The sequence below is a fragment of the Ictalurus punctatus genome, chromosome 25, assembly GCF_001660625.3.
Source record: "Ictalurus punctatus breed USDA103 chromosome 25, Coco_2.0, whole genome shotgun sequence".
Taxonomy (NCBI): domain Eukaryota; kingdom Metazoa; phylum Chordata; class Actinopteri; order Siluriformes; family Ictaluridae; genus Ictalurus; species Ictalurus punctatus.
In genome coordinates this window covers 60,882-88,598 of record NC_030440.2, presented here as the reverse complement: position 1 = coordinate 88,598, position 27,717 = coordinate 60,882, and the positions used below count along the sequence as shown (strand labels likewise).

Sequence of the window (27,717 nt, the reverse complement as noted above, 5' to 3'; positions counted from 1 at the left end):
TTAGACTCCTCAGACATGGACCTGTTAAGCAGACCTGCTTTAATAATGTCCGAAAGAAAACCCGGAAAGCCCCTCGCTGCGCTTTGCTGCCATCTTGCGGCGGTAAACTGTTTTGCAGTGCACGTCACCGCATGACCCTCTCCGGTACCCGTAGACAGACGCTAAAGTCAGACGTGTACGTAGTGTAGATTTTTCTCGAGCAGGAAATGTTTTGATCAGCGCTGAGATGTGGTAGATGTTCAGCGGGTTAAACCGCGTCTCGTTCTCATTCTCTCACTAATGTCTTCACGAAAGTATGTCGAAAGAGTTGTTGTTGAACGTCGAGGAGCCACACACTCCTACAGCTATGATTATCGACACGGCGAACATGTGCATCGATCAGGACGGAGAGTGGGGTCAGTACACACACACACAAACACAAACACGCACGCACGCACGCACCAGCTGATCCTCAGCTCCCAGTAACGCCTTTTCATTTCGTACCACTTCTGGCTTTTATCATTCAAACATATTTAACAGACCTATCACTGCTGTGTGTGAACATATATCACTTACATGATTCAAGTTAATATGATTCAATGTAATACGATTCTACGGAGCCCCCTAGTGTCAGGTAATACAGCCGTGTGTAATCCGTACCCTCGGTTTTGTAAACCGCGCACACCGCGTTAAAGTTGGGTTTATATTGGACATTCCATGTACATTCGAGCTTCTCTCTTCTATTTCTCAAGAAATAAACACACAAAAAGGATATAATATGTATTGTCCTAATAATGTGTATTGTCTTAATAATGTGTATTGAGTGGACATAGAACCAATACAACTGAATATATTTTTACATTTTCTCCCGTTAAAGCCCGCGGAAACGGAAATGGGCTTTGGGAAACGCAGGTCATCAGCGCTTTATAGTAATGGAGTCACTAAGGGACCGTCTAAAAAGTGTATGACTTGGGCACTTGTGTTTAAATCCCTTCCGTTGTTTGAATTGACGACTCTCTTGTTTCCTTTCGAAAAGAGCCCCAGGTTAAGCTCAGTAAGCATGGTCTCTCTCTTCTAGCTGCAGACTCATTCGCGTTTTTAGATGTGCGCTGGTGTTTGTTTTAGAAATGCAAATTACGTGGCAATTCCGTCATTTTTTTCCGGGAGTTTGCCAGGAGTTGAATACGATATGATATATAATTTCTTCTGGTGTTTATGGCTGTTATATAAATGATTAATAGGAATGCTGTTAAACAGACTACGAACGGAGAAAATATGACTTTTTATCTTTTAATGAATTAAAAATATATTGTGAGCATTGGCAAATGACTCCACAATGTGCAATATACTTTTATACTTGTATTCAAAATACTTTTGGAGAAATATTTGCATATTTTGGAGCAAGTACAATTCAATGTGAATAGGTCCTGACACTGGTTAGCATTTCAATCCCTTTCATCATCACCACCATCATCACCTCACTGTCCTTTTCTTGTCTAGATATCAGTTTGTTTGATGAGTTAGACGGCCTGGGAGATGCTGAGGAGTTGCTGCAGGCTCTAGAGAATGCTGGCTATGTAAGTCCGAAGATCAGACACACACACACGCATATTTCTCTTTTTCTTTGTTGCAACAATTTCTACTTCCATGATGATTAACCCTGTTTAAAAAAGAAAAAAAAGAAATGATTTCATGATATGATTTAAACTGTGTAGTTTTTTAAAAAAATATTTATTTATTTATTTATTTTTAATAAATTCTCTCAGATTGTTAGAAGAGCTGTTTTGGTGTTGCGTGTTTTCACAGACGGGGAGTGCTGCTGATCTGAACCTGGACGTAGATCTCCCTGCCTGGAGCGCCGAGGTGTGGGGAGACTCCAGCAGTGTGTGTACAGGTAGATCTACTAGTCTTGGACCGTGTGACGGTTTATTCCAGCAGCGGGGTTGGGAATCCGTCTACACCCAAGCAGTCGCTTTAGGCTTCAAAACCATATTGTGGCTTTGAATTTGTATTCATTTATTTATTTCCACTCAGCAGTGTTATTGAGAACCATCACTTGTTTGTTTTAACCTGCAGATGGAGACATTTCAGTAGATTCGCTCTCTCCGACCCACACGTTCAGTTCAGTCTCTTCACCCACATCAACCGAGGCCCATTCGCCCTACTCTGTACTTGTAAGCAAACTCTGTGTGTGTGTGGAAGCCTAGATTTACAATAATCATGCTCAAAGAAGAGATGCTTACTTTTTTTCCCCCCCCTCTGTGTGTTTTCAGTTCGAGTTTGTTTTAAGTGTGTCCCTTTTGCATCTTATTTGTTTAGGTCGTCACCTGTTTGTGGTCATTCCCTTAGTAGTAATCTTTAAAATGTTTCACCTCTCCGTTCCTGTCATCCTGCACCTTCTATCAGATTTCTTCTAAAGGGCGTGGGCGTGATTAACCTAATATCTGGCCGTGATGAAATTAACTAGTCGTCTATGTTTGCTAGCCTGAGTTTTGCCTGCGGCTTCACAGATGCCGCCCGGACATGTTGTTTATTTAATCAGGTTTGATGCTTGCAGATAGATATGTTCTAACCCAGGAACCTCTGCAGCCATTTTTGAGACCGTGACAGATATGTAAACATGTGGAGTTTACAAACCTGCAGGTGTTTACTCGAAAACCATGTGCTGTGCATAATTATGTTTAAAATACCTTGAATTACGTACGTAAGATTCGGCGTTAAACCTTAATTAGTAGCGTTTGTAGCACAGCTGTTCGTGCAGCTGGATATTGCTTACTGCAAATTATATTTAATGTAATAAATGCAGTTGTTTAGGAATAGTAAAATTGTCTAGGAGGTATACATGTATATCGTTATGTATGTGTGTAGGTTATGATTGATTGTCTGTTTGTTTATTTGAGGATCGTGTTGTTTTCTACAATCGGTTAACGATGGCATACCAGTAGAAGCTTCCGGACGCTGCTGGTTTTCCAAATTTGATTGGTCAGAAGGTTTCTATCAAAATCAACATGGTTAATAGTAACAAGTGTCCTAATACGTTATCGTTTCTATACTAATGGGTAATTTTTTTTAAATGGTGGACTAATTATGTTATTATTATTATTATTATTATCGTTATTATTATGAATCAGTACTCCAACCAAACATAACCAGGCATCGGCAGGTCCTGCACTCAGAAACAGACAGCATGAAAATAGTGAGCTGTGGTTCGTAACTGTACACCTAAAAGCTGTACCCGGCGCTGCTCGACCTCTTATACTCGTGTAAAACGCGCATAGCGACACAGCTGTACTCGTAATTGCAGCTGTGTGCTTGGTATACAGTAGACCAGAGTACCAAACAGTGTTCGTCATCGAGGAAACGCACAATTATCCAGTTTGAGAGTATATAATGAAGATTGACCTTTCACAACTGTCCTGAGAATACACATTAACCTGTACAGATGGTGTGTGTGTGTGTGTGCATGTGAAAAAGTGCGAAAGCCTTTCACACGTTCACGTGGATATGCCATGTAATTAAGACGCTGGCGTGCTAACGAATGTCTGTCACTCTGCTCGTTAGTCTCATCGTGAGAGGCGGTGACAACCCGCTGACAGCTCGGGAGTACTTTTACCATACCGAGCAGCCGGTGCATTACTAACGAGCCTTTCAGTTGTCCTGCGTTTGTGTGTCTCGATGTTCTTTTTCTGTCCTCTGCAGGACGAAGCGCTGTCTCCGCTCTCCACCCAGTCTCAGCCCTCTCCGCTGTCGGTCTGCTCAGAATCCTGTGGCTCTGTTCAACCGCCTCCTGAGAAGCAGCCGGTCAAGAAGACAAATCAGACGAAAGGTGAACGCGCCCAGCCTGTTGCTACGTTCGAGAAAACACACACACAAAGTTTGGTGTTTAAATATGAACTGTAGCATGCGATGGCATAAAATATTATCTAATATTAACTCCAATGCACCGTGGTATTCGTGGTCGACAGCATTATTCATGACAATTGTATCACCATATATATATATATATATATATATATATATATATATATAATTACTAACAAAAACATTTGGAATTTTTCCTTCCTACTGTAGGGTCATTTTTCTCTCCTGAACCTTTATGCATCATTTTATTTTTCTCGAGGCATTTCTAGCGTGCGCTGTTGTTCTTTTCCGGTCTGGTTGGTGTCGGTGTTGTGTAATCCGTTGTGCTTTTCTTTTCCTTGTAGTTAAACCTGTCCTGAGGCCTATTCATCTGAGCCCTAAAGTCTCCATTCAGCCTAAACCGCTCATCACTGCACTGCAGACCAAAACCATCATCATCCAGCCGGTGCAGGCGACCATCGTTCCCGTGGTCAAACCCGCGCCCGTCACTATCCAGCCGGCTCCCCCTGCAGGTCAGGAAGTGTTCAGTCACTCCAAGCACTCCAAGTGGTGTTTTAAAACTTTTCGGAGCTGCAACATAGCACTTTGTGTGTTGTTGTTTTTTCTGTATTGCGCAGCTCTGAATAGATCCACAGGTTTTTGTTTGGTCCTTTACTCGTAAAAATGTTCTCACGCTTCAGATGGGATTTCTGTAGCGTTGCGGTGAGCCAGTCTGATATGAGGCTTATGTCAGATAAGTTAAAGGTTCTTTTGTGTAAAATTGGGACAGTATGGAAAACGCTACTAAAAACAAAGAGGGGTGATGTGTAAATGGACTTTAACTTTTATGTAAACAAAAAAAACGTATAAAGCCATGGAATTTGATGGTTTAACTAATCAACAAGTATAGTTTTTGTTGCAGATAATTGTTTATATTGAAATTGATGCATGCAGCACTTTCCAAAAACGTTGGGACGGGGCGAATTAGGATTAGAATACAAGGGATTAATCAGTACGTGTCAGACGTTCCTGCAGCTCCTTTAATGTTGCTGCAGGTCTCTCGGCAGCCTCTTTTAGTAAGTTTTTGTCTTTTGGAGGTTCGTCCAGTTCTTGGTGATGTCACTGTGGTGCACCGTTTTCTCCACTCGTCGATGACGGCGTTCACGGTGTTCCGAAGTACATCTAATGTTTTGGACATTTTTTTTTTATACCCCTCTCCTGATCAATTCCTTTCGACAGCGAGACCCTGTACATGCTTTGTCAGCTCTTTGTGGACCAGGGCTTCCAGGACCAGTGAGATGAAACCAAGAAGATGTGAAGACAATCCTACAGAAACAGCCGATCTTTTTTTGTGCTTAATCGGAATAATTTCATTGATGACAGCTGTATGATGATTAGTTTTGAACATGAGATTGAATGTGATTGGTTCATTTTGAACACAGCCACGCCCCCCGTTATAAAAGGGATGTGAACACTTATGTTTTTCCATTTATTTTTTATGTGTTGTAATGTCACATAGACAAAATTCTGGCATGATTTATCTTGTTTCATTTTGGTTTCATCACCAAATCCTGCCATTTTAACAGGGGTGTTTAGACTTTTTTTTTTACACTTGTGAAAAAATAAGTACACCCCATGAAAATGAATGATTGTTTTTTTTGTTTTCTTATACATATTTGGACGAGCATACATTTGATCATCTTTGAAACCGTGCCTGTTGATACACTTGAACAAAACCACAAGGCAAATGAGCTTTTTCAATCATTTCTTCAACAGAAATATCGATAGATGTGAGATTCTTCTGTGAAAAAAATAAGTACACCCTTGGCCTCCGAAGCTAGTATTGACCCCTTTAGCAGAAATAACTTCAATACAAACCAAAACATAATCACAGCAAATTGTCTTATGAACTAACCATGAAGTAAGCTTCAATGGCTAAACATTAAACAGGTAACTGTTGCTGATCTGGACGTTTTCTTGCCTGAGCAAGAAATGTAATGTCAGTGGACCCTCGTGAAATTTTAGCTGAATCCTGCCATACTGGTTTGTTCCTAGATAGAGATACTGAAGGTTTGTAAAGATAGCTCGATGTTAATGCTGTGAAATGCGGAAAGCTAAAAACTCTCTGGCCAATGTTTTATAAAATAGATTATCTACGTAAAAAGCATGGCCTCGACTTACAACAGGCATTTCACAGGTTTAACCTTCAGCTATTGTTATGAAACTTGACTGGTAGGTCTTTCTAGGACCCTTGAGTAACCCTGTGCACGCTTGGCCACTGGTGGACACGACACCAGTATTTTATTTAATTTTATTTTATACAGTATTTTATGACTGCTGCATTTTCTCCGTGAAACGTGTTGTCATTATTTAGACAGTATTGATTTGCTATATTGGTGGAGTTCTGGGAGATCTGTAACAGCAGTAACTCATCCTGGGGTGAGTCGCCATACGGTGACAGCTGTGGTCCATGTGTGAGACCGCGCATGGAATATGTTTTAGCATTGAGAATAAGCCCTGGATTGTGTGTAGAACTTGTTCCTCTGGTCTTTTAGTGTAATCACTGGGATCACATTCAGTGCCCAAAGTCTGGAGAGTCTCTCTGCCGTCTCTACCGAGTAGTTCTGACAGTGTGGACAGCATGTGAAAGCTGTGGAGAATAACAAAAAACATTTTGTTTAATAGCGTTATTCAGATGTACCTCTTACAGCCGATAAGATTGAGCCTGTTTCTAATGTACGTTTGCCTTTCTCTGCTTAGGTCATCCCACCTTGCTCTCTCAGCCCACCCAGGTTCTGCAGCTGCAGCCTCCACAGGTTGTTCCCGCAGGTACCCGGGTGCTAACCGTGCCCACAAAGCCCGCCACCCTTGCTGCCCCTCCTCCTGTTGTAGGCATCTCGCTCCGGAACCCTCCGTCAGACGAGGATGTAAGTCTTTTAAAAAATACCCAAAATAAACCATGCTTCTATAGCTTGTTTTTGGTTTTGAGATGACTGCTTAGATTATTCAAACCACCAAATGTCCTTCACCCTCGCAATGCTAACAATGCACAGAAAAGAACTTGATCAAGCACATTATTCGTGTAGAAATGTGTGTGTGTGTGTGTGTGTGTGTGTGTATATATATATATATATATATATATATATATATAGGTGTGAAAACACCCTGAAATTCGGGATCTGAATCATTTCTGAAGTAGCTAGTAACTTGCTCCTTGGGTAGTCTTCTCATTGGACAATTTATTATTATATTCTATACACTTTTTTAAATACACTTTATTATATAACATATTCTATATACTATTTTACTGTACACTCTTATGGCCTGTATAGATATAAGCAAAGAAAACAATGCTAACTCTAGGTTTGGGTTTTGCTAGCCATATATTAGCATTTTGCTTGAAGCGTCTTTGATTTAGAGGAAGTGGATATACAGTTCCGGAAACATTAAGCCCACAAATGACCAGTAACCAGAAAGCCACTTGTGTAGCACGAGGAAAGATTGGAATTTGTCAGCACATGCATGTATTACAATTTAAACAAGAATTGTGGATAATCTCAAGTAAATTAGTAGATCATAAATAGCATTATTGGTGAAAGCAGAATGGATCCCGTGCTTTGTGTGGCAGGTGATACACATAAGGTTATTTATACTGAGCTTTTAGGGAAAGGTCTACAGTATATGTGCACATCACGTATCGTAAACGACCCAACGAGCTCATTGAGCCAAGCTGACGAAAGTGAGATGGAGAAATGGAGCGCAGAAAAGAAAGCGAGGCTCTGGTTCTGCTTCTGATCACATTTGGTCGTCAAATGGTTTGCAGCAAACTGCTACTCCAGATGGGCTGTCCTCAGTTTGGGGGGAAAAAAAAAAAATCACCTCCTTAGACTGACACGTGTCAAAAGGGTGGGTGTAAAATAAAGAGAAGGTCTGCGAGGGAGAGAGGAGGAGACGGAGGTTTCCAGAACGTGGAAATGGGGTCAGATTGTGAGAATGTGCTTTTCTGTGTGATTTGGTGGCAATTCAGCATATAATACCTCATATTTCCTACAGTTTTCTCTCCCTAAATCTGTTGCACAGTGTTTGATTGATTATGTTTGGCGATGGTGTATGAACTCTGATGCTTTCCTTACATCTACTGTGAGCAGTGATATTATAAAGCCATTATTATTATTATTGTTAGTGGTGCTTGAAAAGCACTACTGTTGTTATAATAATAATAATAATAATAATAATAATAATAATAATAGCAAAGGGTCTAATCAAAGGCGTAAAACTATTACACTCGCTGAAAGTCCGATGCGCACCATCGTTAGTGTTTGCTGTTCAATCTTTATTTGTAAATCAGGCTTCAGAGCGACAAGAGCGGTCGAGGGGGAAAAAAAGCTGTGCTTGTCGTTAAACACTACTTTCGTTTGAAACGCACAAAACTGTCATTTGTACTTTAATTGGATTCAGTGTTTGCTTAGACTGTATACTTCTCATTTCTTCAAAGGCATTTTGAAAAAAGGAATGATTTGAGAAAGTAATCCACGTTGGGCAGGTTATGAACGTGTCTGTGAAGTAGTCTAGATAGATTAGCCTCGGTACACATGTAATCTACCGGGCGTGTCACTCTGTAATCACCCGGCACGACCGTCACTGATAGGACGCACGAATCTATTCGAATCTATTCTATAAATAAATCTACCATTAAAATTATAGACTGATCATTTCTTTGTCAGTGGGCAAACATACAAAATCAGCAGGGGATCAAATACTTTTTTCCCCCTCACTGTGTGTGTATGTATGTGTTTTTTTTATATATATATATATATATATATATATATATATATATATATATATATATATATATATATATATATATAAAAAAAAATGTCGCAATATTCTAGAGCTTCCTAAAGTTTTCAAGGACGACATTGTTAAATAGCGCAAAAAGCTACAGAACCGCAGGAATGACCTTAAACATCCCTTTTACTACAGTTGTGATAAGCACAGAGATGCATCTAAAAGCACAATGCTCTGGTCAGATGAAACTATAATACTTTTTGGCAATAATTTGGGGGGGCTGTCTGTGGCTCAGGTGGTAGAGCCCCTAAGGTGAAAAGGCGCTAAATAAGTGCACACCATTTAACATAATTCAGCTCGTCATGTTTTGTGGGGAAAAAACAGTGGGAGCATCGTGATATGGCGCTGCCTCTTTGGTACTGGATCGTTATATATCATTGAACGAAACACGAGCGGAGCGATTATACAGGGACATATTAGAGGCAGAATTTAACCTCATTGGCCAAGAAATGGAAACTGGAGAGAAGATGAACGTTTCAACAAGACCTCAAACACACAGCCGGAATAACTCGAAGGCATTGCGTAGTCGAGCCAATCTTTTGACTTGAATCCTGTTTTTAATGAAAATGTAGGAAGGGTTTTGAAATTGATTAAATTATGCTTATAACATCTGGGATTATTTAGTGAGGCCTTATCTTATCGAAGATGAGCACAGGTTTGATGACTTTTCCACAGCTAGTTGCCCGTGTTGATGTGATGCGTGTCGTCAGACCGTATAAATGTTAATCATACGAACGTTGAGTTACTGTTCCGCAAAGTTTTGTAGATAAACAAACAGCAGTGTCTCTGTACTGAGTTTAATAGTACTCATGGTACAGTTTTCTCCCTTAACAGTAATGGAACACTGTAATTAGAAACTATTTCCTGAGATTGGTCCAAGCTTGTCAGGGGATTTGTATGCAGCCAGAGCGACTCTGAGAACTCCTGGACCTTTAAACTTCTTCGATTTGGTATGCTCTGCTGAGAGCCAAGGGTGTTACCTTGTCCTCTATGTTGATAATGGCTTTTACTGAGTTTAATTTTCATTATTGTAAGAACCTGAATTATACAGTCCCCTGTGAAAGTATTGGGAATGGAAACTCCGATTCTTTTTTTTTTACGCTGTGCCCTGACGCCATTCGGGTTTGAGTTCAAAAGGTGAACGTGAGACGACAGATGGGACTTTCATTTCACGATGTTTACGTCTAGATGTGTTAACAAGGACTAGGGGCCTGATGAGGGCTTGCTCATGCTGTACATTAGGCCATGCTGGCAGAAATAATAAAAACACAAACCTACTTTCTAGGTATCTTGGGTACGTTACGTGCTCGTCATGCGCACCAGAAGCGGCTTGATGGTTCGCGAACGCCGCAGCGATTGGATTAAGTGATGGTTGATCCGTGAAAATGGCAACTACATGCGTTCAGAATCCAATGCAGAAGTGAAGGGGTTTGAACACTTTGCGATCCCACCGTATGTGTGCGTTCAGAGGGTTGTGCGACGCCGCTGTTATGTTTCCGCTGACGTAAGGCCAGCTGTGCAATCTGGCTGCATTTTGTGTGTGTTTGTGTTACTCGTGATGTTATGTAATTATTCAGATGTCCTACACGAGGTTGCAGAATATAGACGAAAATACGCCGTCATGCATATTGCTACACACAGGTGATTGGATGTGCATTGCAAAACGAACCGCATTAGCTTTTCAGTGGCATGAGTGATCAAACAATTCCCACAGAAATCCCCATCTGGAACCTCTGGGATGATTTAAGATCCCAGAAAAGCCCCCCAGGCTCCCTACTCCAAAACGGAGCAGATGTTTTCAGCCTATGCGGTTTTATCTAATTGTGCGTGTGCTAGTCGTTCTGCTATTGACGTTTAGGAGTGTAGAGTACTCAACTGTATATGCTGTATAATGAAAGGGCTGCTTTATGTGTTATTCTCCTGGTGTTTCTTTCTCCTTCTGGTTTTGTCTTTTGCTTTTTCCCCCTGAAAGGTACAGAAGGGATCAGAAATTTCTGCTCCAACGTGGCAAATGACACGCACACACATACACGCACGCATGCACAGCTCCATGAAAAAACACCCACAGCAGTTCAGTGTCACGGCAATGGAGAGGGAGAGAGAGAAATCTGATTTATTTCTCTGTAGACTTCAGGAAACACATCTGATATGTATTGTCTCTATTAAAACTTTCAGGCTTTACTCTCAGAGCATTGCGCGTTGCTAGAAATAACGTGTTTGTGTTTTAAAAAAGCTAACATTAGATAAAAGCTCATCAGTCTTTGCAGATGACTTCATATGACTTCAGGGTCAGAAGTATCTGTTTCAGCACGTCTGTGTCTTGTCTGATCATGTTGAGTGAAAGTACTGGACTGTTTAGGCATCGTAAACAATTCTGTTGGTGTGACCCGTAGTCTCAGAGCGGGTTGTTTGATCCACATCTGTTTTTAATGATAGTCATTTTTCTCCATCAAGGTTAAGGGGGAAAAGAGTCTCTGTAACTTTTGGTCAATAATGAGTGAGAAAATCTGACCGTTGCATTATCTTGAGTGTAACGTGACCATACAGATAATGTCGTTCCACATGCTTCAGGGAAAATCCAAAACCCTGCACGTTAAGGACCTCAGAGGATAAAACCAACAGTAGAGTGTATACAACCATGAATCAGTATATTAATGGTATACATCATATTATGTCAGCTTGTTTCACTGTAGGAAATGCAGGATCTGGGAGGCTTTAATATGTTAATTTAGGTCTTGTGTACTGCTTATATAAGACAACTTGGCACATGATAAAAAAAAAAAAGGACATGAGGTTAAGGAGGATTTAAAAAAAAAATACCGACTTAAAAACGGTGTCACAGTCGGGTAATAGAAAACCGTCCGTCACAGTCAGTATATACAACAATCAGCCATAACATTAAAACCACCTGCTTAATACTGTGTAGGTTCCCCTCTCCTTGTGCCTCCAAAACAGCTCTGACCCATCGAGGCATGGACTCCACAAGACCTCTGAAGGTGTGCTGTGGTATCTGGCATCAAGTCGTTACCAGCAGATCCTTTAATTTCTGTTCGTTGTGAGGCGGGGCCTCCGTGGATCGGACGTGTTTGTCCAGAACATCCCATAGCAGCTTGATCGGATTGAGATCTGGGGAATTCGGAGGTCGTGTCAACACCTTGAACTCTTTATCATGTTCCTCAAACCGTTCCTGAACAATGTTTGCAGTGTGTCAGGGAGCATTATCCTGCTGAAAGAGGTCACTGATATTAGAGAACACCATTACCATGAAGGGGTGTACTCAGCCTGCGACAGTGTTTACGTAGGTGGTACGTGTCAAAGTAACATCCACATGAATACCAGGATCCAAGGTTTCCCAGCAGAACATTGCCCAGAGCATCACACTGTCTCCGCCAACTCGCCTTTTTCCCATAGTGCATGCTGGTGCCGTCTCTTCCCCAGGTAGGGGACGCACAAACACCCGTCTGCATGATGTAAAATAAAACCTGATTCACCAGACCAGGCCACCTTCTTCCATTGCTCCATGGTCCAGTTCTGATGTTCACGTGACCATTGCAGGAGATTTCAGTGGTGTACAGGGGGTCAGCATGGCCACTCTGTCCAGTCTGTAGCTACACAGCTCCATATGCAGCAAGCTGTGATGCTCTTTGTGTTCTGAGTCCTTTCTATCAGAACCAGCATGAACTTTCTCAGCAGTTTGTGCTACAGTAGATCTTCTGTGAGATTGGACCAGACGATTAAGGTTAGGGTTAGCCTTCGCTCCCCACACACATTTATGAGCCTTCGGAGCCCATGACCATGTCGCCAGTTCACCAGGTGTCCTTCCTAACCACTAACCACTGCATACCGGGAAACCCCACAAGACCTGCTGTTTTGGAGACACTCTGACCCAGTGGTCTAACAGTAAAATTTAAAATTTGGCAAACATTATCCTCCCACTACCTTGGGTTTTTCATACACATCTTTAACCTGGCAAGATATTCTCTCTTTAACGTAAAGACAAAGTCGTATGCTACATAACCTATAGCGTCAGCTCATACGTTTCGAAATGAGCACCATTATTTAAAAAAGTTCTATGCAGTGCTTGTGTATGTATTATGAAGCACAAAATAAGTCGACTTTAAGTAGGCTCTTTAAAGGTGTTTTGTTTGAGGCGGTTATTAAAAGGATATTCTTATGGCAAAATCTAAGCTGAAATTCCTTGCTAACACTAACATGTGGAGAGACCTGCTACAAAGGCGTTTACCATGAACCGTGGATTATTGGATTGGCGGTTGACTAAATGTGCACTGTAATTGTACTATTTATATATCATTTTCTTCTTGCGCACACAATTTGCTTTCATTGTACAACTGAGCTACAGGAGAATTCCTTGCCTCAGGCCCCTTTGACCTCTTGTTAAACAAACATGTTTGTTCCCAGGCCCTGCCCATGGCAAAGATCCCTGGCTTAGGAACTTTTTCTTTCACTCTTTCTCAGGGGATGGCATGCAAACCGACCAAGTGGGGATCCAAACAGCTTAATTACAGCCAAATTCTTAAAGAGGCCTGGCTGTGGGGGCAAATCAGGCCATTGCAATAATGTGTATGTTGTCTTTCATGTTCTCTCTCTGACTCTCTCGGTCTCTCGGGATTTGTGGTAGCTTTATCCCCAGTCCTGTGTGTGTGTGTGTGTGTGTGTGTGTGTGTGTGTGTGTGTGTGTGTGTGTGTGTGTGTGTGTGTGTGTGTAAGCTAAATTTAAACAGTCTTTAAGTAAACTAGAACATTTTCGGCCATCCTCCAAATGGTTTCATCTGTTTAACAAACATTCTCATGCCATTACTAGCCCTACAAATTGAACAATTAATACAACTTTGTTTTGAAGTTGTTGCTGAGTACCACTAAAGTCAATATTAAAGCTCTTGTGTCCCTTGTGCTGATGCTGTACAGCAGTTGATTGAAAGATGCTCAGACTTTTATGTGCACAAAGCTTATATGAGGTCTATTAGGTCCCTCCTGAGGGCACACTCTAAATAATGAGTCTTTGTTTGGGCCCTCAAATCCCATAAACCGCTGAAATTCTCATGGCCATGAATGAGAAATGCAGTGTTCTGTGTTATTGACCCTCAACACTACAATTAAAAGCATTGCTCAGTGTTTGACTGGTGTAACTATTGTGTCTTAGGCCAATATTGATTTTCTTCTCTATGAATGAAGGCTGAGGTAGTTGTGCATAATTAAAGCCTCTGTTGTTTTTATTTCAAAATTATATGTAATATTGTACGTTGGTAAATGATCTGCACTTATATAGTGCGTTTTAACCTATTTTACTGGTAGCCAAAAAATGGCATTTTTGTCTGTTTTGGGGGTACCGGTGTTCAGCATCGATTTGTTTTGTGACCTCACACACCACAGTAGTGGTTAATGGCTCATATGAAAGTAGACACTTAAGACTTTAAGAATTAGCAGTTATTTCAAGTATTTCTTCTTTGACCTAGCCTACCTGGGGCAATATATTCAGAATTTTACAAAAAATTATTTAAAAAAAAAAGAATTACGTTTAACACATTATATCTTCACAGAAAATGTTGACATCAACCCCATTCCTGGTCTCAAAAATGCCCCAAGTACTTGTCCATGACCATCCAAAAATATGAGGAAGTTACCTCTAACCACTAAAATTGTTTGTAATTGTTATCCAAACACAGGTAAAAACCTCTCCAAATGGCACCAAATGTCTCTAAATGGCACCAAACCTCTCCAAGTGGCACAAAATGAAAACAAATGGCAGTAGCTATCTCTGTTACACAATGTGTAATTTCACACACACACAAAAAAAAGTCTGAAACATACTTATAAAATATAATATTTATTAAAAATAGTGCCAGAGCCCCAGGTGAAGGAGCACTTGCTCTCCGAGTGGCTCAAATGATAGACACACAAGTGACCCCTCTCCTCTGACTTCTCTGGGGGGGTGGATAGAGCCCCTCAACTCAATCCACATAGTTTTTCTCCAAAAAAAAAAAAAAAAAGAGCCACTCGGAAATAAGTGCTCCCGAAGCTGTGACGCATTCAGGCTTTTTCGGGAGCACGCCGCTGCTATAAGACGCCGATAAATCGCATGCTGAGCGAAAACCAGTAGAAAACTAGCAATCAGAAAAAACTGCCAAGCATGCTGCTGTATAAAGTTTTGCAGGGAGACCGCTAGAGCGGATCTGCCATTTCTTGATAGTTTCTCTGCACGGCCTTGTAGCGCTGTGCTGATTGCTGAAAACGCTAAGAAAAAGCAGTTCTCCAAGGCAAGGTAAGGCAAGGAACCAGCTGAAATCCGTAAGAAATTATACCCCCTATCTGTGCAAATTAATATTAGCTGGGTTAGTAAATTGATGGTCTATAAAAAGGCTTTTTGTTACCAATGTTTCACACAAGAAACATCTCATGATGGGTAAAAGTAAAGAGCTCTCCCAAGCCCTTCACAACCTTATTGCTGAAAAACATGGAATCGGATACAGACGTATTTCAAAACTTCTGAATCCTCCAGTAAGCACCATTGGGGCCATAATCCGCAAGTGGAAGCAGCAACATCAACCGGCCACACACAGGAGCTCCTCGCAAGATTTCTGACCAGGGAGTCAGAAGAGTAGCCCAAGAGCCAAGGACCACTTGGGAAGAGCTCCAGAAACACTTGGAGGCAGCAGGTGCCATCGTCACAGAGAAAACAATAGGCGATGCACTCCACTGCTCACGCTCACCCGCAAGACTCCATTACTAAAGAAAAGGCATGTCGAAGCTGGTTTAAAGTTTTGCTACAACTCCTTTGGACAAGCCGATGAAATACTGGGAGAGTGTAGTCTGGTCAGATGAGAGCAAAACTGAACTTTTTGGCTGTCATACTACCCACCATGTTTGGAGAAGAAATGGCACTGCACATCACCCTAAAAACACTACACCAACAATGAAGTTTTAAGGTGAAGCATCATGGTGTGGGGCTGTTTTTCATCACATGTTACCGGCAGACTTCATATAATTGAAGGAACGATGAATGGAGCCCTTTACCGGGAGATTCTTGAGAAGAATCTGCTGCCATCCACCAGGATGATGATGATTTATTTATTATTCAGTTTTATTTGTATAGCGCTTTTAACAGTGGATATTATAGGCGACGGTGGCAAGGAAAAACTCTGAGAATGTATGAGGAACTACCTCTTCACCCCCAGTCCTAATAGAGAGAGGAACAAAAAAAACCACATTTGTATTGGCAGTAAAAATTAAACTACTGTTTTAATTAATTTTTCTCTCTCTTCCAGTTGAGCGTGTCACGACGGCAGCAGCGGATGATCAAGAACAGAGAGTCTGCATCTCTATCACGAAAGAAGAAGAAAGAGTACTTGCTGACGTTGGAGGCCCGTCTGAATGTTGCGCTATCTGAGAACGAGAAGCTGAAAAATGAAAATGGGACACTGAAAAGGCAACTGGAGGGTCTGATGAATGAAGTAGGTCCTGCGATGTTATATTGGATTTATGGATCTCTTAACATGTTATTTCTGTAGTAGTTTTCAGGCTCCTCTCATAGGTTTGAACAGCAAAAGACTTTTCACTTTTCTAAAATCAAGTCAACTTTTGCAGTGTCTGTCATTTTATGCTAGCTGGAAAAGGAAGTGACGGTACAACAAATTTCATAAATGAATACAAATAATCAAACGGAACTTTAAAACAAACAGTTTATATACAGATTAAACTATACGGGCTAAACTTTACGGATTAGGCCACTACTGCAGGCTCCAAGCGATTCCAAGCCAGGCCTCCTGTGTAAAGTCTTAAAGCATTTACTTGTGCGTAGACATGCAATGATGTACGCTGTATCTCCACAATGCTTGCGTTTAGAACACCATTCTGAAGGCAACTTCTCCAAAGAGACGGGCTGTGTGTCTCATGGTGGTCCTGGTTTTCTTGGCCATCAGCGTTGCACCATTAAGGTAAGCTGCTAATGTGCATAAAGACTTCATATAAGAAATTGCTTAAAATGAAATTGAAATTCTTGTACAGGAAGAATTTTAAAGCCTTTGTGGGAGTCCATTGAGGAAGGATGGATTATTTAAATAAACTAAAACATTCTCATGTTATAATGCTCTTCAGATGGGATCAGTCAGTTTAGGACTAATAGCGATGTGAGAAGTTGAAATAAGAAGGTGATGTGAAACAGGTGAGGCAATCGTCTATTCATAGTATATAAAGAGCCTCCAGAAAATGCCGAGTCCTTTAAGAGCACGGACGGGTCGAGGCTCGTCGATCTGCCCACAGATACGTCGGTGAATAATCCAAGACTTTGAGAAGAACATTCCCCAAAGACAAATCTGTAGGATTTTGGGCGTTTCACCTTCTACAGTGCACAATATAATTAAAATATTCAAGGAATCTGGTCAAATCTCGGTGCGTAAAGGGCGAGGCTGAAAACCGCTTCTGTCACTGTCTTAAAAACCGTCATGAGTCTGTAATGGATATCCTGACAAGGGCTCGGGAATACTTTGGTAAACCTTTCAGTCGACACCATTTGCCACCGCATCCATAGATGCAAGTTAAGGCTTTGCTATGCAAAGCAGTAGCCGTACTTCAGCACTGTCCAGAAGCTCTGCCCACTTCTCTGGGCTCGGTCTCATCTGAGATGTACAGTAGCCCGTGGAATTGTGGTCCAACGAGTCGACATTTCAAATACAACCCCAATTCCGAAAAAGTTGGGACGGTATGGAAGATGCACAAAAAAATGCAAACAAACAAAAAATCTTTTGAAAATTCAATTCACCCTCCACTATATTCAAAACACATTATTAACATTATTTATTTAATGTTTTGCTTTTTGAATAACTTTTATTGGCGGTACACATTTGGACCCAGAGTGTGTTCTGATCATTTTTCGCTCGATTGTGTTCGTATACAGCACACACGCACGTGTTTGGGTGGAGGTGCTTTGGAGTGAGGTCAAATCTTTAGCTGTTTGTTTTGTCAAAATTCTGTCTGAATCACGTAATGCAGCTTTATTTTACATTGATTTCCTTGATTTTTTTTTTTTCTTCTCTCTTTCTCTCTCACTAGTCTTTTTGAGGGAGCTGCAGACTCCAGGTTTGCAGCAGCCCCTAGTTCCAGTAGCAGACATCTGTTGGGCTTCTCGTCAAAGGTCGACAGCGACATGGGGGCCAGCTTGCATGATTCTCCATCTTCTCATACTGGAAACAAGTAAGAATATCCTGTGTTCCAGACATGCATGTTTGTGTATGTGTTCTCCACTGTATCTTTGGCTAATTTTCACTTGTCTTCTTGTCTTTTACACTCTCTTCTTTCCCCTAGGCTGGAGGATTTGGAATCAATGCCCGAGGAGAAGGCTCTCATGGTGGTTAAAAGGGATCCTCTCTTCCTCAGAACTCCTCCTCCTCCTCCCTGCCAGCCTCCTGTAAACAGGACCAAGTGCATAAAGTCAGTACGGAGTGTACTCAAACTGTTGCGGTTTTCATCAACACACTACATGGCCAAAAGTTTGCAGATACCTGATCATCACACCTATACTGTAATGTTCTTTTTGAACATACCATTCCAGATGTCAGGGCTCTCTCTGTGCAGGACCTTCAAGTTCTTTCACTCCAACCTTGGAGAAACCATGTACCATGCTGGAACAGGTTTGGTCCCTTAGTGATTTCCAGTATAGGGAAATTGTAACGCTACTGCATATAGAGACATTCTATATAATTGTGTGCTTTCAAATTTGTGGCAACAGTTTGGAGAACAACCACATGGGTGTGATGGTCAGGTGTCCACAAACCTTTGGCTATATAGTGTATGTAGTTATTGTCATCAGTATTAGGCATTCTATAATTTTTTGAGATGCACCTGTACAGTACTATGAGGACCACACAATTGTTATTTAGGTCCTGATAAATAAAGACATAGACGTGAAGGAGGGTGTGCTTTCTATTTCCAGGGCTATATTTTCTCTGTCCTCTTTTATCAACAAAGTTTTTCCTCTATGGGATTTTTTATTTAGGTGCCCCTGAATAAAGACGGACTTCTTAGTGACCGTTGCCTTTCACTGCCATAGTGGTGCTCTTTAGAGACAATACCGTTGTTACTATCCATATACTTATTAATTGCACTGTATAAACAATTTCCTTCTCTTCTGTTTTTTAGGATGGCCAGTGAGCTGAGGGGATGGGTCCACCGCCATGAGGCAAAGCGCACTAAGAGCCAGCACACCAGCAGCACCCACTCCAGGGCCAGAACCATCACGGTATGAATGATCAGAGGCACTCATCCAGTTAACATCCTTATTCTGCTTCCACAGATTCCCATATATACAGTCAAGGCTCTCAGGAGTTTCTACATCTACACAGATCTTTAAAATGGTTTATTGGCTTGAGTGTGCTTCTTTAATCTTTTCCGAATACTATTGCTATTCCGCATACTGTTGGACAGTAGTGCACATTCTTCAGTAGTAGGCGCATGTTCAAGCATTATTAGGAAAGGAAAATTAGGCACAGTGGTGATAGTCATTTTTACTATCATCAGCGTGAAACACATGTGGATTTGAGCCAGAGAGAGTGTTCAGTAGTTCGACACTGTTTCTTTTTTTAAGGTTGATCTAGAGCTACATACAGTGGGGGAAATAAGTATTGGATGCGTCAGCATTTTTTTCCGTAAATATATTTCCTATGAGGTTATGCACGTGAAATTTTCACCAGACATCAGTATTAACTCAAGAAATCTGGAAATATAAAGAATTCACAATATTAAAGTCTATAAATAAAGTCGTGTAATAAAGTGGAATGACGTGGGGGGGAGTATTGAAAATGCTAAGAAAAAGCAGTTGTCCAAGTCAAGGTAAGACAAGGAACCAGCTGAAATCCGTAAGTAATTATACCCCCTATCTGTGTAAATTAATATCAGCTATTATATGGATGGATATTCTGAAATATATTAATGTAATTGATTCATTATTTTTATTTATTTGTTTACTTACTTACTTTATTTTTAATTTTTAAAGAGAACGGCCAGTAAGAAGGCAGAAGTGGCGCAGATCGTGACAGTGCAGTACGCCGACTCTTCTGAAAAGTGAGTGCTGCTCATTTGAAGTTTATATTTGTTTTGAGCAGTTTTACGATTTCTTTTAATTGACCTGGTGCTTTAAGATATTGTAAACCCGTTACAGGCCCCTTAGGACCTGTAATTATTTCTGCACTTATAAATGATGTAGATACATGCCTGTGTAATAAACCTTACAGCAGGCAGTGACTTTAATGGCTTTGTGTAATGACTCAGCTTTGTAAATATCACATGAATGTTTATAAAATCATGCTGCACTACTCTAAAGAGTTGTCTCGATATTGGCAGGGTAGAATTTCTTACAATATACAGCTGCAATGTCTTCAACTAGTAAATGAAGGAGTGTGGGGCAACAGCATTGTTTATGTATTTGTTTATATGCACTTTTTTTTCTTTCTTTTGCATAAATGTTCACTTCCCTGCATTGTGTCATGTAGTGTTTTTTTATGCTGCATTCTTATATTAATTTACCTCATTTTCTCTTCCGACTAGACATAAGACTGTAATTTGTTTGTGCTGTTATTAATGTTTCTATCATTGAGCATGCTTTTAATTTTTTGCGGTCTAAATTTAAAGAAAGGTATTTGGTTTTCCAAGCTGTTCCAAGGCAAAGGCTCTTTATGGAAACTATTTGAGAGGGGTTTTTAGTGCAGCTGCAGTTTTATGCATTCCTTACATAAACACTGGCAGTTTTAAATTATTTTTGGAGTCCTTCTCCCAAAACAAATAAAGGCTATTCGGGGGAAAATGTTATCATGTAAATAATATCCTGCTGTAGCTTGTTCTGGTTTCTTTGGATGTAACTGTGTTGGTATTTTGAAGTCATGCCGCTCCTTTGGATCATATCTACTAATTTTTTTATAAGTGAATGAAAACGTTTACCTGGTGAATCTGACTTGAATTTGACAAAAAGTGCGTCTTATCATTTAGCATTTGTGCCTGTGGCTAGTTTTTGAAGGCGGAACATTTCCCTGTCTTTAGGCATTCAAGCAACGAGCTGCAGGTCTACTACGCCCCTCACCACACGTACAGCGATTTCTTTGATGAGATCAACCGAAGAGGAGACACCTTCTATGTGATCTCTTTCCGCAGAGTGAGTAGATTTTGTTCAATCTTCAAACTGGATATGTGTATGGGCCATGCATGAAACATAAGCTTCAAAATGTCAAACAGTTGCAGAAATACTATACTATAGGAATATACCTCGAATATACCTCAAATATACCAGGTACATTACAGTTAGTGAGTGTACTGGATAATGAGCTAGGTCATCTATCTGGGATTAGTAACGAAATTATTTCTCAGGGTTCTCAGAATTTACCTGATTACGGCAAGGGGGAATATCCTCATTCTGTGTTGAAACATCTTTGATGTAGTGTATGTCGTAAATCTGCTTATACAAGCTGTGATCTGATTGGGCAGGAAATAAATAAATAAATAAAACACTGGCACTTTTCTCAAAAATTTCTGAGTGAAATTAGCACTAGACAGATACAGATCGCTTTAAATCGATTAATTAGAGATGCAGGAACAGATCCTGAGAGGGTGAAACCGTTATGCTTTTCCGTGTGCGAGTCCTGAGCTCTGTTCTAACACAGTCCGTCTCACTGGCCCGTTCCCAAGCCCTACGGTGCTGCAGTGAAGAACCACTGTCTTAAACACCACAATTCTGCTATTACACCCAGGCATACCCTGTAAACAAATTAATTTCATTAATGACGAGCATGTGAAGAGGTTGGAACAGTTGTTCCACCACGCTTTGGGACTGGCTCTCTCCAGTGCCCTGCTCTCTTTAAGTAAGAGAGGAACCATATGGTCTTACTCAGAGCAGGAAACATTGAGTTCTGCGTCTGACAAACATCTCTGTGATTCAGAGGTGCACAGATGTGTCCAAGAAGAAATGAGGTCCTGGATGAACAAGCAAGCACAGGCAGCTAAAGGTTTAGAGAGCAGGAGGCCTACGAAAGCTTGGGTGTTGATTGGTTAGAGTTTGATTAATTTTTTTTATTTGTCGAGACCATGCTTGAGCTTTTTCCTCTGCTTTTGCTGTGACCTGCATTTGGACCGGTTTTCATTTTCTGCCTCTCCCAATCTGTGTTGTTTTCCCTTTTTATTTCTTTCTAAAGATGAATGATGAGTAATAATATCTGAAAGTCCTTCTGAGGCCTGTTTGCTTTTCCGTGTGTAAACAGATGCTCTCTCCGCACACGAGGCGAGTCTGGCCTGCTACGAAACTACTTTCGGCTTTAAGAGTCTTGTCCAGAAATGGGTTGTGGTTCTCATGAGTCAGGTCAGAAAACATCAGGATGAAGTTGGGTCAGGGATTGCTTTCTTCAGTCTATTTAAGCCCCTGGCTTGTTGACTCCAAAGTCCATGATGGCCACTGCCTGGCACTGATGGATGGCCTGCTGGCTTCTGGCGTGACCTTTTGTTCAGATGTAGGCAGGTTTTGGGGAATCAGGTTATTAATGAATAGCTGTGAAATGTGGGTTTGAAATCCCCTTTACACTCCCATGCGAACGAATGCTTGAGAAATTAGAACGCGGATGCAAACGTCTTACTGCATACTTCAAATTCAAATGCTTATCTATAGGTTACGTGGCCTTAAGTGTTCAATGCGCAGTCTTTTATTTAGTTTTTCATATTAAAAACATTTCTCCTCTTTCTAATCAAAAACAGGCAGTATGTTCCTTCTTGGAACACTTTCAGAGCTACAAGATTGGATTGATTTTTTTTATTTATTTTTTTTTAGACGTTTACACCAAAAACTTTCATCCAACTGCAACGTGGTTGCATTGTCCACGTCGTGGAATGCCAGAAAACGGGAAAGAGCGATGAAGATGGAGTTTGTTAGCTTATTTATTTTCATGTATTTTGTTTCCTGGGATTTAGGGTGTGGGTCTCGATGGTGTTTTGTTGGTCCCGCCCTCCCTGCTGTGTTCAATTTCTTCCAGATCTCTACTTCTTGTGCTGGACTCCATTTAAAATCTCTTTTGAATATTTATTTTTTTTATTTCATCTCCCATGTTGTCCCTTAAGCATTTCCAACTTGTATTGTCAATGTTTCCATTCCCCCTTTGCTTCTGTAAGCAGATTGCGACATTATTGGCTTACAGAGAACCTGGAGCCCTGGGAAAGCTTCGAGTTGGAAGACCTTATCCCTGCCCATATGAGAATAGAGCTGCTTCGATACTGCTCTCTGTAACCCCAGCGAGAGGTTTTCTCTCTCTCCTCATTTTGTGGAGCTAATACTGTAGGTCTCGAAAATGCCAGATTTGGTTCCACAAGTTTCATAGGTGCTCCAGGTTGCACTGAGCTGGAGATGGATATAACATGCCACTCTGCTTCTGTCTGTTTTTCTAATATCCTGTACTGTCTTCAGATGCATACATTTTCCACAAGTGCTTTGGCAGCTCTCAGGACAGGTGGAAAGTGATTATAGAGTTTTCCAGTGCTAAAGTAGAATAAGCTCACTATGCATAAATCTGATGATGACTGTAACTTTTGGGGGAAGAGGGGCCGGGGTGGGGGGGGGGGCAGTGAGACAATAGCATTATATGATTTATATGATGATAACAGAACATTTATTTATCCCAAATGTACTAAATTATATATGTTTCCTTTAAACCTTTTTGGCTTCCTTTTAACAAAATCTTTGAAAATGAAATATTCCATGAAGTCTTGGCGCACAGTCCCTTGAGTTTTAAGTAGAAGTCTGTGTGGCTGTAGGGAGGGTGTTGACACTGTCTGAATAGGGAGACAAAATTGTGTGAGATACTGACGGAATTTTATTTTTGTGTCCAAGATCAAGGGTATTAATAGTATTTATTAGCCTTAAAAATCCAAATCTGTGTTCAGCTGCAAGTTCAGCCATATACACTCACCATCCACTTTTTTAGGTACACCTGTAAAGTTAATGCTCATATCAAACATCAGAATGAAGGAAAAGTGTGATCTGTGACTAATTGTGGCATGGATGTTGGTGCCAGATGAGCTCACATATAAATTTTTAAAAAGGATGGTGTGTGTGTGTGTGTGTGTGTGTGTGTGTGTGTGTGTGTGTGTGTGTGTGTGTGTGTGTGTGTGTGTGTGTGTGTGTGTGTGTGTGTGTGTGTGTGTGATGTGAATAAATAAGTACACCCAATGGAAATTGTTGGTTTTTTTGACATATTTGGATAGTGCCTATTAATGACGTCGATATACTTGAACAAAAGCACAAGGAAAATTCGCTTTTCAATCATTTATTCAACAGTAATAGCAATAGAAATGTGATCTTCGTCTGTGGAAAAAATAAGTGCACCCTTGGCCTCAGAAGCTAGTATTGCCCCCTTTAGCAGAAATAACTTCTTGTAGGCGTATCCACCAGGCTTGCTGGAATTTTTGACCACTCTTCCATGCAGTATTCTTTCAGCTGCATAACCCTCCAATTCTGTTTTGACAAATGTGCTTTGGTGGATTTGCTTGTGTACTTAGGATCATTATCCTGTTGAAAGTTCCACTTTCAGTTCAACTTTCAGACTAATTATATGGATTTGAAGGTGTGATAAGTGTGGGGGTGTATTTACTTTTTCCATACTTTGATCTGTTTTTTGTTCATTCAATTTGTGTAAATTACTGACTGCAAAATCACACACAAATATATAATTTACAGTTAGTTTGTTGTTAACACCTATTTCCTTTATTTCTGACTCAGGATCACCTTCTTCTTCCTGCCACCAACCACAACAGAGGAAGCAGACCAAAGATGTCAGTTGTGCTCCCAGCAATGAATATCAATGGTGAGACAGACCTCTTTGTCATGGAGAGATAGGCTTTAGAGACAGACAGCCTTGGCTAAGTTGATACTTTATCATAAAGGAACAAAAAGCCCTTTGGGGGGCAAGTGCTGGAGAAACAGATCTATTTTTGGTCTCTGCCTTTGAATACACCATTTAGCAATCTGAGTGTAGGATGTGGGTGGATCATCCAGGCCAGGTGAATTTAAAATGATGCATTCAATACTAATTACATTTACTTTTGGACCAGTTTTATGAGCTCAACTGTTTCTCTACTTTTTTTTTTTTACGTGTAATATGAAAAGATAAATGAAACAAATGTCTGCTTTCTGCTGTGAGTAGTATGCCACATTTTGTATGCTTGTGTCTGTTATAAACATCAGCATTAGAACAGCAATGAGTATTCAATATCATAAATGTGAAAATTTCAAGCTGTTCTTAATGTTTACTGACAACACTGCTATTTAATTGCCACTGAAACGCCGCTCAATCCCAACCCTTTATTTACCGTTCAATTTATATGGCACGGATATATTATCTACTGACAGATAAATAATATAAATGTTTAAGTTTTCGTCCCTTTTCATCCCTGTCTAGCCATTCGGTGTTATAAGGCAGACAGATAACAGCGTAGAAACAAAGTAAACTCTAGTCAATCAAGCTTTGTATCATAATTCAGTGTAGTTTTGCGTTTTCTTTTCCTTTATAGTTTCCTCTAGCGGATGAGCCCAAGGCTGTGTTAGTTCAGGAAAAAGTGACTCAGGCACTTGCAACACCATCATTTATTTATTGCTATAACACTTTTAACAATGGACATTGTCTCAAAGCAGCTTTACAGAAACATATAAACACGGGATACAGATTTTAAGTGTGTGAATTTATCCCTATTGAGCGAGCCGGTGGTGACGGTGGCGAGGAAAAACTTCCCAAGATGATATGACGAAGAAACCTTGAGAGGAATCAGACTCGGAAGGGAACCCGTCCCCATCTGGGTAACAACGGATAGTGTGAAAGTAAAAGAAAGTGGTTGCTGGGACTACGGTTACTGCGATGTCCTTGGGACTGCAATTACCACATACAGTTTTGCACTCAGGTCTCCTTTAGTGAACAGTGGACTAGTTCAACGAACAGACTTCATATAAAACCATAATGAACTTTCTTTTACTTTCACACTATCCGTTGTTACCCAGATGAGGACGGGTTCCCTTCTGAGTCTGGTTCCTATCAAGCTTTCTTCCTCATATCGTCTCAGGGAGTTTTTCCTTGCCACCGTCACCACCGGCTCGCTCAATAGGGATAAATCCACTCATTTAAAATCTGTATCCTGTGTTTATATATTTCTGCAAAGCTGCTTTGAGACAACGTTCATTGTTAAAAGTGCTATACAAATAAAAACTGAATAGAAGACCGTATCAGGTTCCATCCCAGTCAGACAAGAACAGTATTCTGATTGCCTCATGCCCCCCGCCCCCCCGCCCCAATGAAATATGTGCACATACTGAAATAAAGAATCCCAGGCTTTCCTATAAAACATGTCTGCAGTAAACTGGATGGATTTACTGCTCTGTATTCTGGGCTTGTGTGTGTGTGTGTGTGTGTGTGTGTGTGTGTGTGTGTGTGTGTGTGTGTGTGTGAGAGAGAGAGCTTGTTACTTTCATCACAGTTCCCCTAGCAAATCATTCTATCAAAATTATCCACGTGCCAAAAAAAAATTCTAGTGCAAATGGTTATGGAAAACAAAGCAAAACGGAGCAAAACCTCTATTATGGTGGGACCTAGGTAGGTTCTCCAAGAGTATTTGGATTTTTCAATGTCCACCCTCTTTAGTTGCTGGTGCACAACAGCTCATACAATTTTGTAGTTGGAGCTTTGCATTGAAGACCCCTACAATGAATTGAATTATCAGAACAGACACACAATTGTACTGAGTATACATAGCAATGGCAAAAGTGTCTGTGTGTTATTTTAATGCTGAATTTAAACTGTCTAGGACATGCAAACCCTCTTCACTGATCACCCCAGACCCTATTCTCGTGGGACATGAACTCAAGTCATTTACGAGTCAACTCTTGGTGTATTTGGTTCATTACTGTGGTAAAGATGAAAGTCAACAATGACTTGCCTTTGGCTGTGTGTCTAAGGATGTGTGTTCTGAAATGTCACTTAACCTCCACCACTTGCAGGATGGGTTCCATGTCCTGCAGTGTTTTAAAGCTGGAGTGTGGCAGTGCTTTTTCCAGAAGTACAGATGTAGCAGTGTAAATGAACATCAGGTCTGGTTAAAATGCCATTTGCTTCTCATTACAGAAAGTGTGATAAAGGACAAGGAGTTTGAGGTGATGATGCAGATTGACTGTGAGGTAATGGACACCAGGATCCTTCACATCAAGTCCTCCAGTATTCCACCAATCCTGCGCGTGAATGAAACTGACGCTGAATCGTTCTACCGCTCTGCCCCGACCAACAGTCACACTTCACCCTCTGTTGGAGTCCTCATGGGCTCTGCTTGACTCTAGAAGCCTACAGATATCAGAAGAGCTTTTGTCATGTTTTTTTCTATTGTTAACCCTTTATATCTTTGTTCCGTGTCAGCAATTGGAGTAGAATTGTATGAAGTCTGGGGTAGAATTTGAGAAAGCCACTTTGAACAGCGTGGGCCAAATACTGAACCTTGAGGAACACCACTGCATATTTCACTTGCACCATAAAATCCTTATGCTGTAAAATTGTTCAAGCTCTCAGGAAACAATATCTGGTTTGTGCCCAATCTACTCTGATTTGAATTCTTATATGTTTTGTATTGATCTCTGTGTTTGGTTTATTCTGATTTTCATTTTAGCTTTTGTTTGCCCTTTGCATTGTGAATATTTATAGGAGTGTTCTAATGAAGTTTTATTTTACTAAGCTTCCAGTTTTGGTTCATATACAAGGTGCATCTTCATTTTATTTTCTTTAATTTTATGATTAAAAGAAAATAATATTAATAAATGGCGTAATTGTCACAAATGGAAATGATGCTAATTTTACTTCCCATTGTCGTTACAAAGCAGGAAAGGGTTTCAATTGGAAGATAGTAAACTATTTAAGTAAAATTGCTTATTTGCTGCCTGACTTTTTAAAAGTGATCAATTGCAATCTTTTTTGTTTTTAAATGTCACGATGAAGCAATGCGTAAAAACATAAATAAACACTGGACTCTTTTTGCGTTTGA

General features: G+C 40.6%; 1 protein-coding gene across 1 annotated transcript; it reads left to right on the top strand.

The window, feature by feature from the left end:
- The first annotated feature begins 153 nt into the window (after positions 1-153).
- atf6 (activating transcription factor 6) lies at positions 154-27,717 on the top strand. The gene is made up of 16 exons (XM_017455892.3): positions 154-395; positions 1,480-1,556; positions 1,786-1,873; positions 2,056-2,153; positions 3,679-3,805; positions 4,185-4,352; positions 6,580-6,746; positions 15,951-16,136; positions 16,528-16,619; positions 17,734-17,874; positions 17,986-18,111; positions 18,820-18,919; positions 19,673-19,740; positions 20,713-20,824; positions 24,425-24,509; positions 26,814-27,717. The coding sequence occupies exons 1-16, from the start codon at positions 296-298 to the stop codon at positions 27,014-27,016; spliced, it is 1,938 nt and encodes a 645-aa protein (XP_017311381.1). The 5' UTR covers positions 154-295; the 3' UTR covers positions 27,017-27,717.

Excerpts from the sequence above, each read along its gene's own strand:
- atf6 (XM_017455892.3), top strand. The coding sequence starts at position 296 with ATGTCGAAAGAGTTGTTGTTGAACGTCGAGGAGCCACACACTCCTACA. Across the intron at positions 2,154-3,678 it reads ATTCGCCCTACTCTGTACTT|GACGAAGCGCTGTCTCCGCT; the intron begins GTAAGCAAACTC and ends TGTCCTCTGCAG. Across the intron at positions 17,875-17,985 it reads TCTTCTCATACTGGAAACAA|GCTGGAGGATTTGGAATCAA; the intron begins GTAAGAATATCC and ends TCTTTCCCCTAG.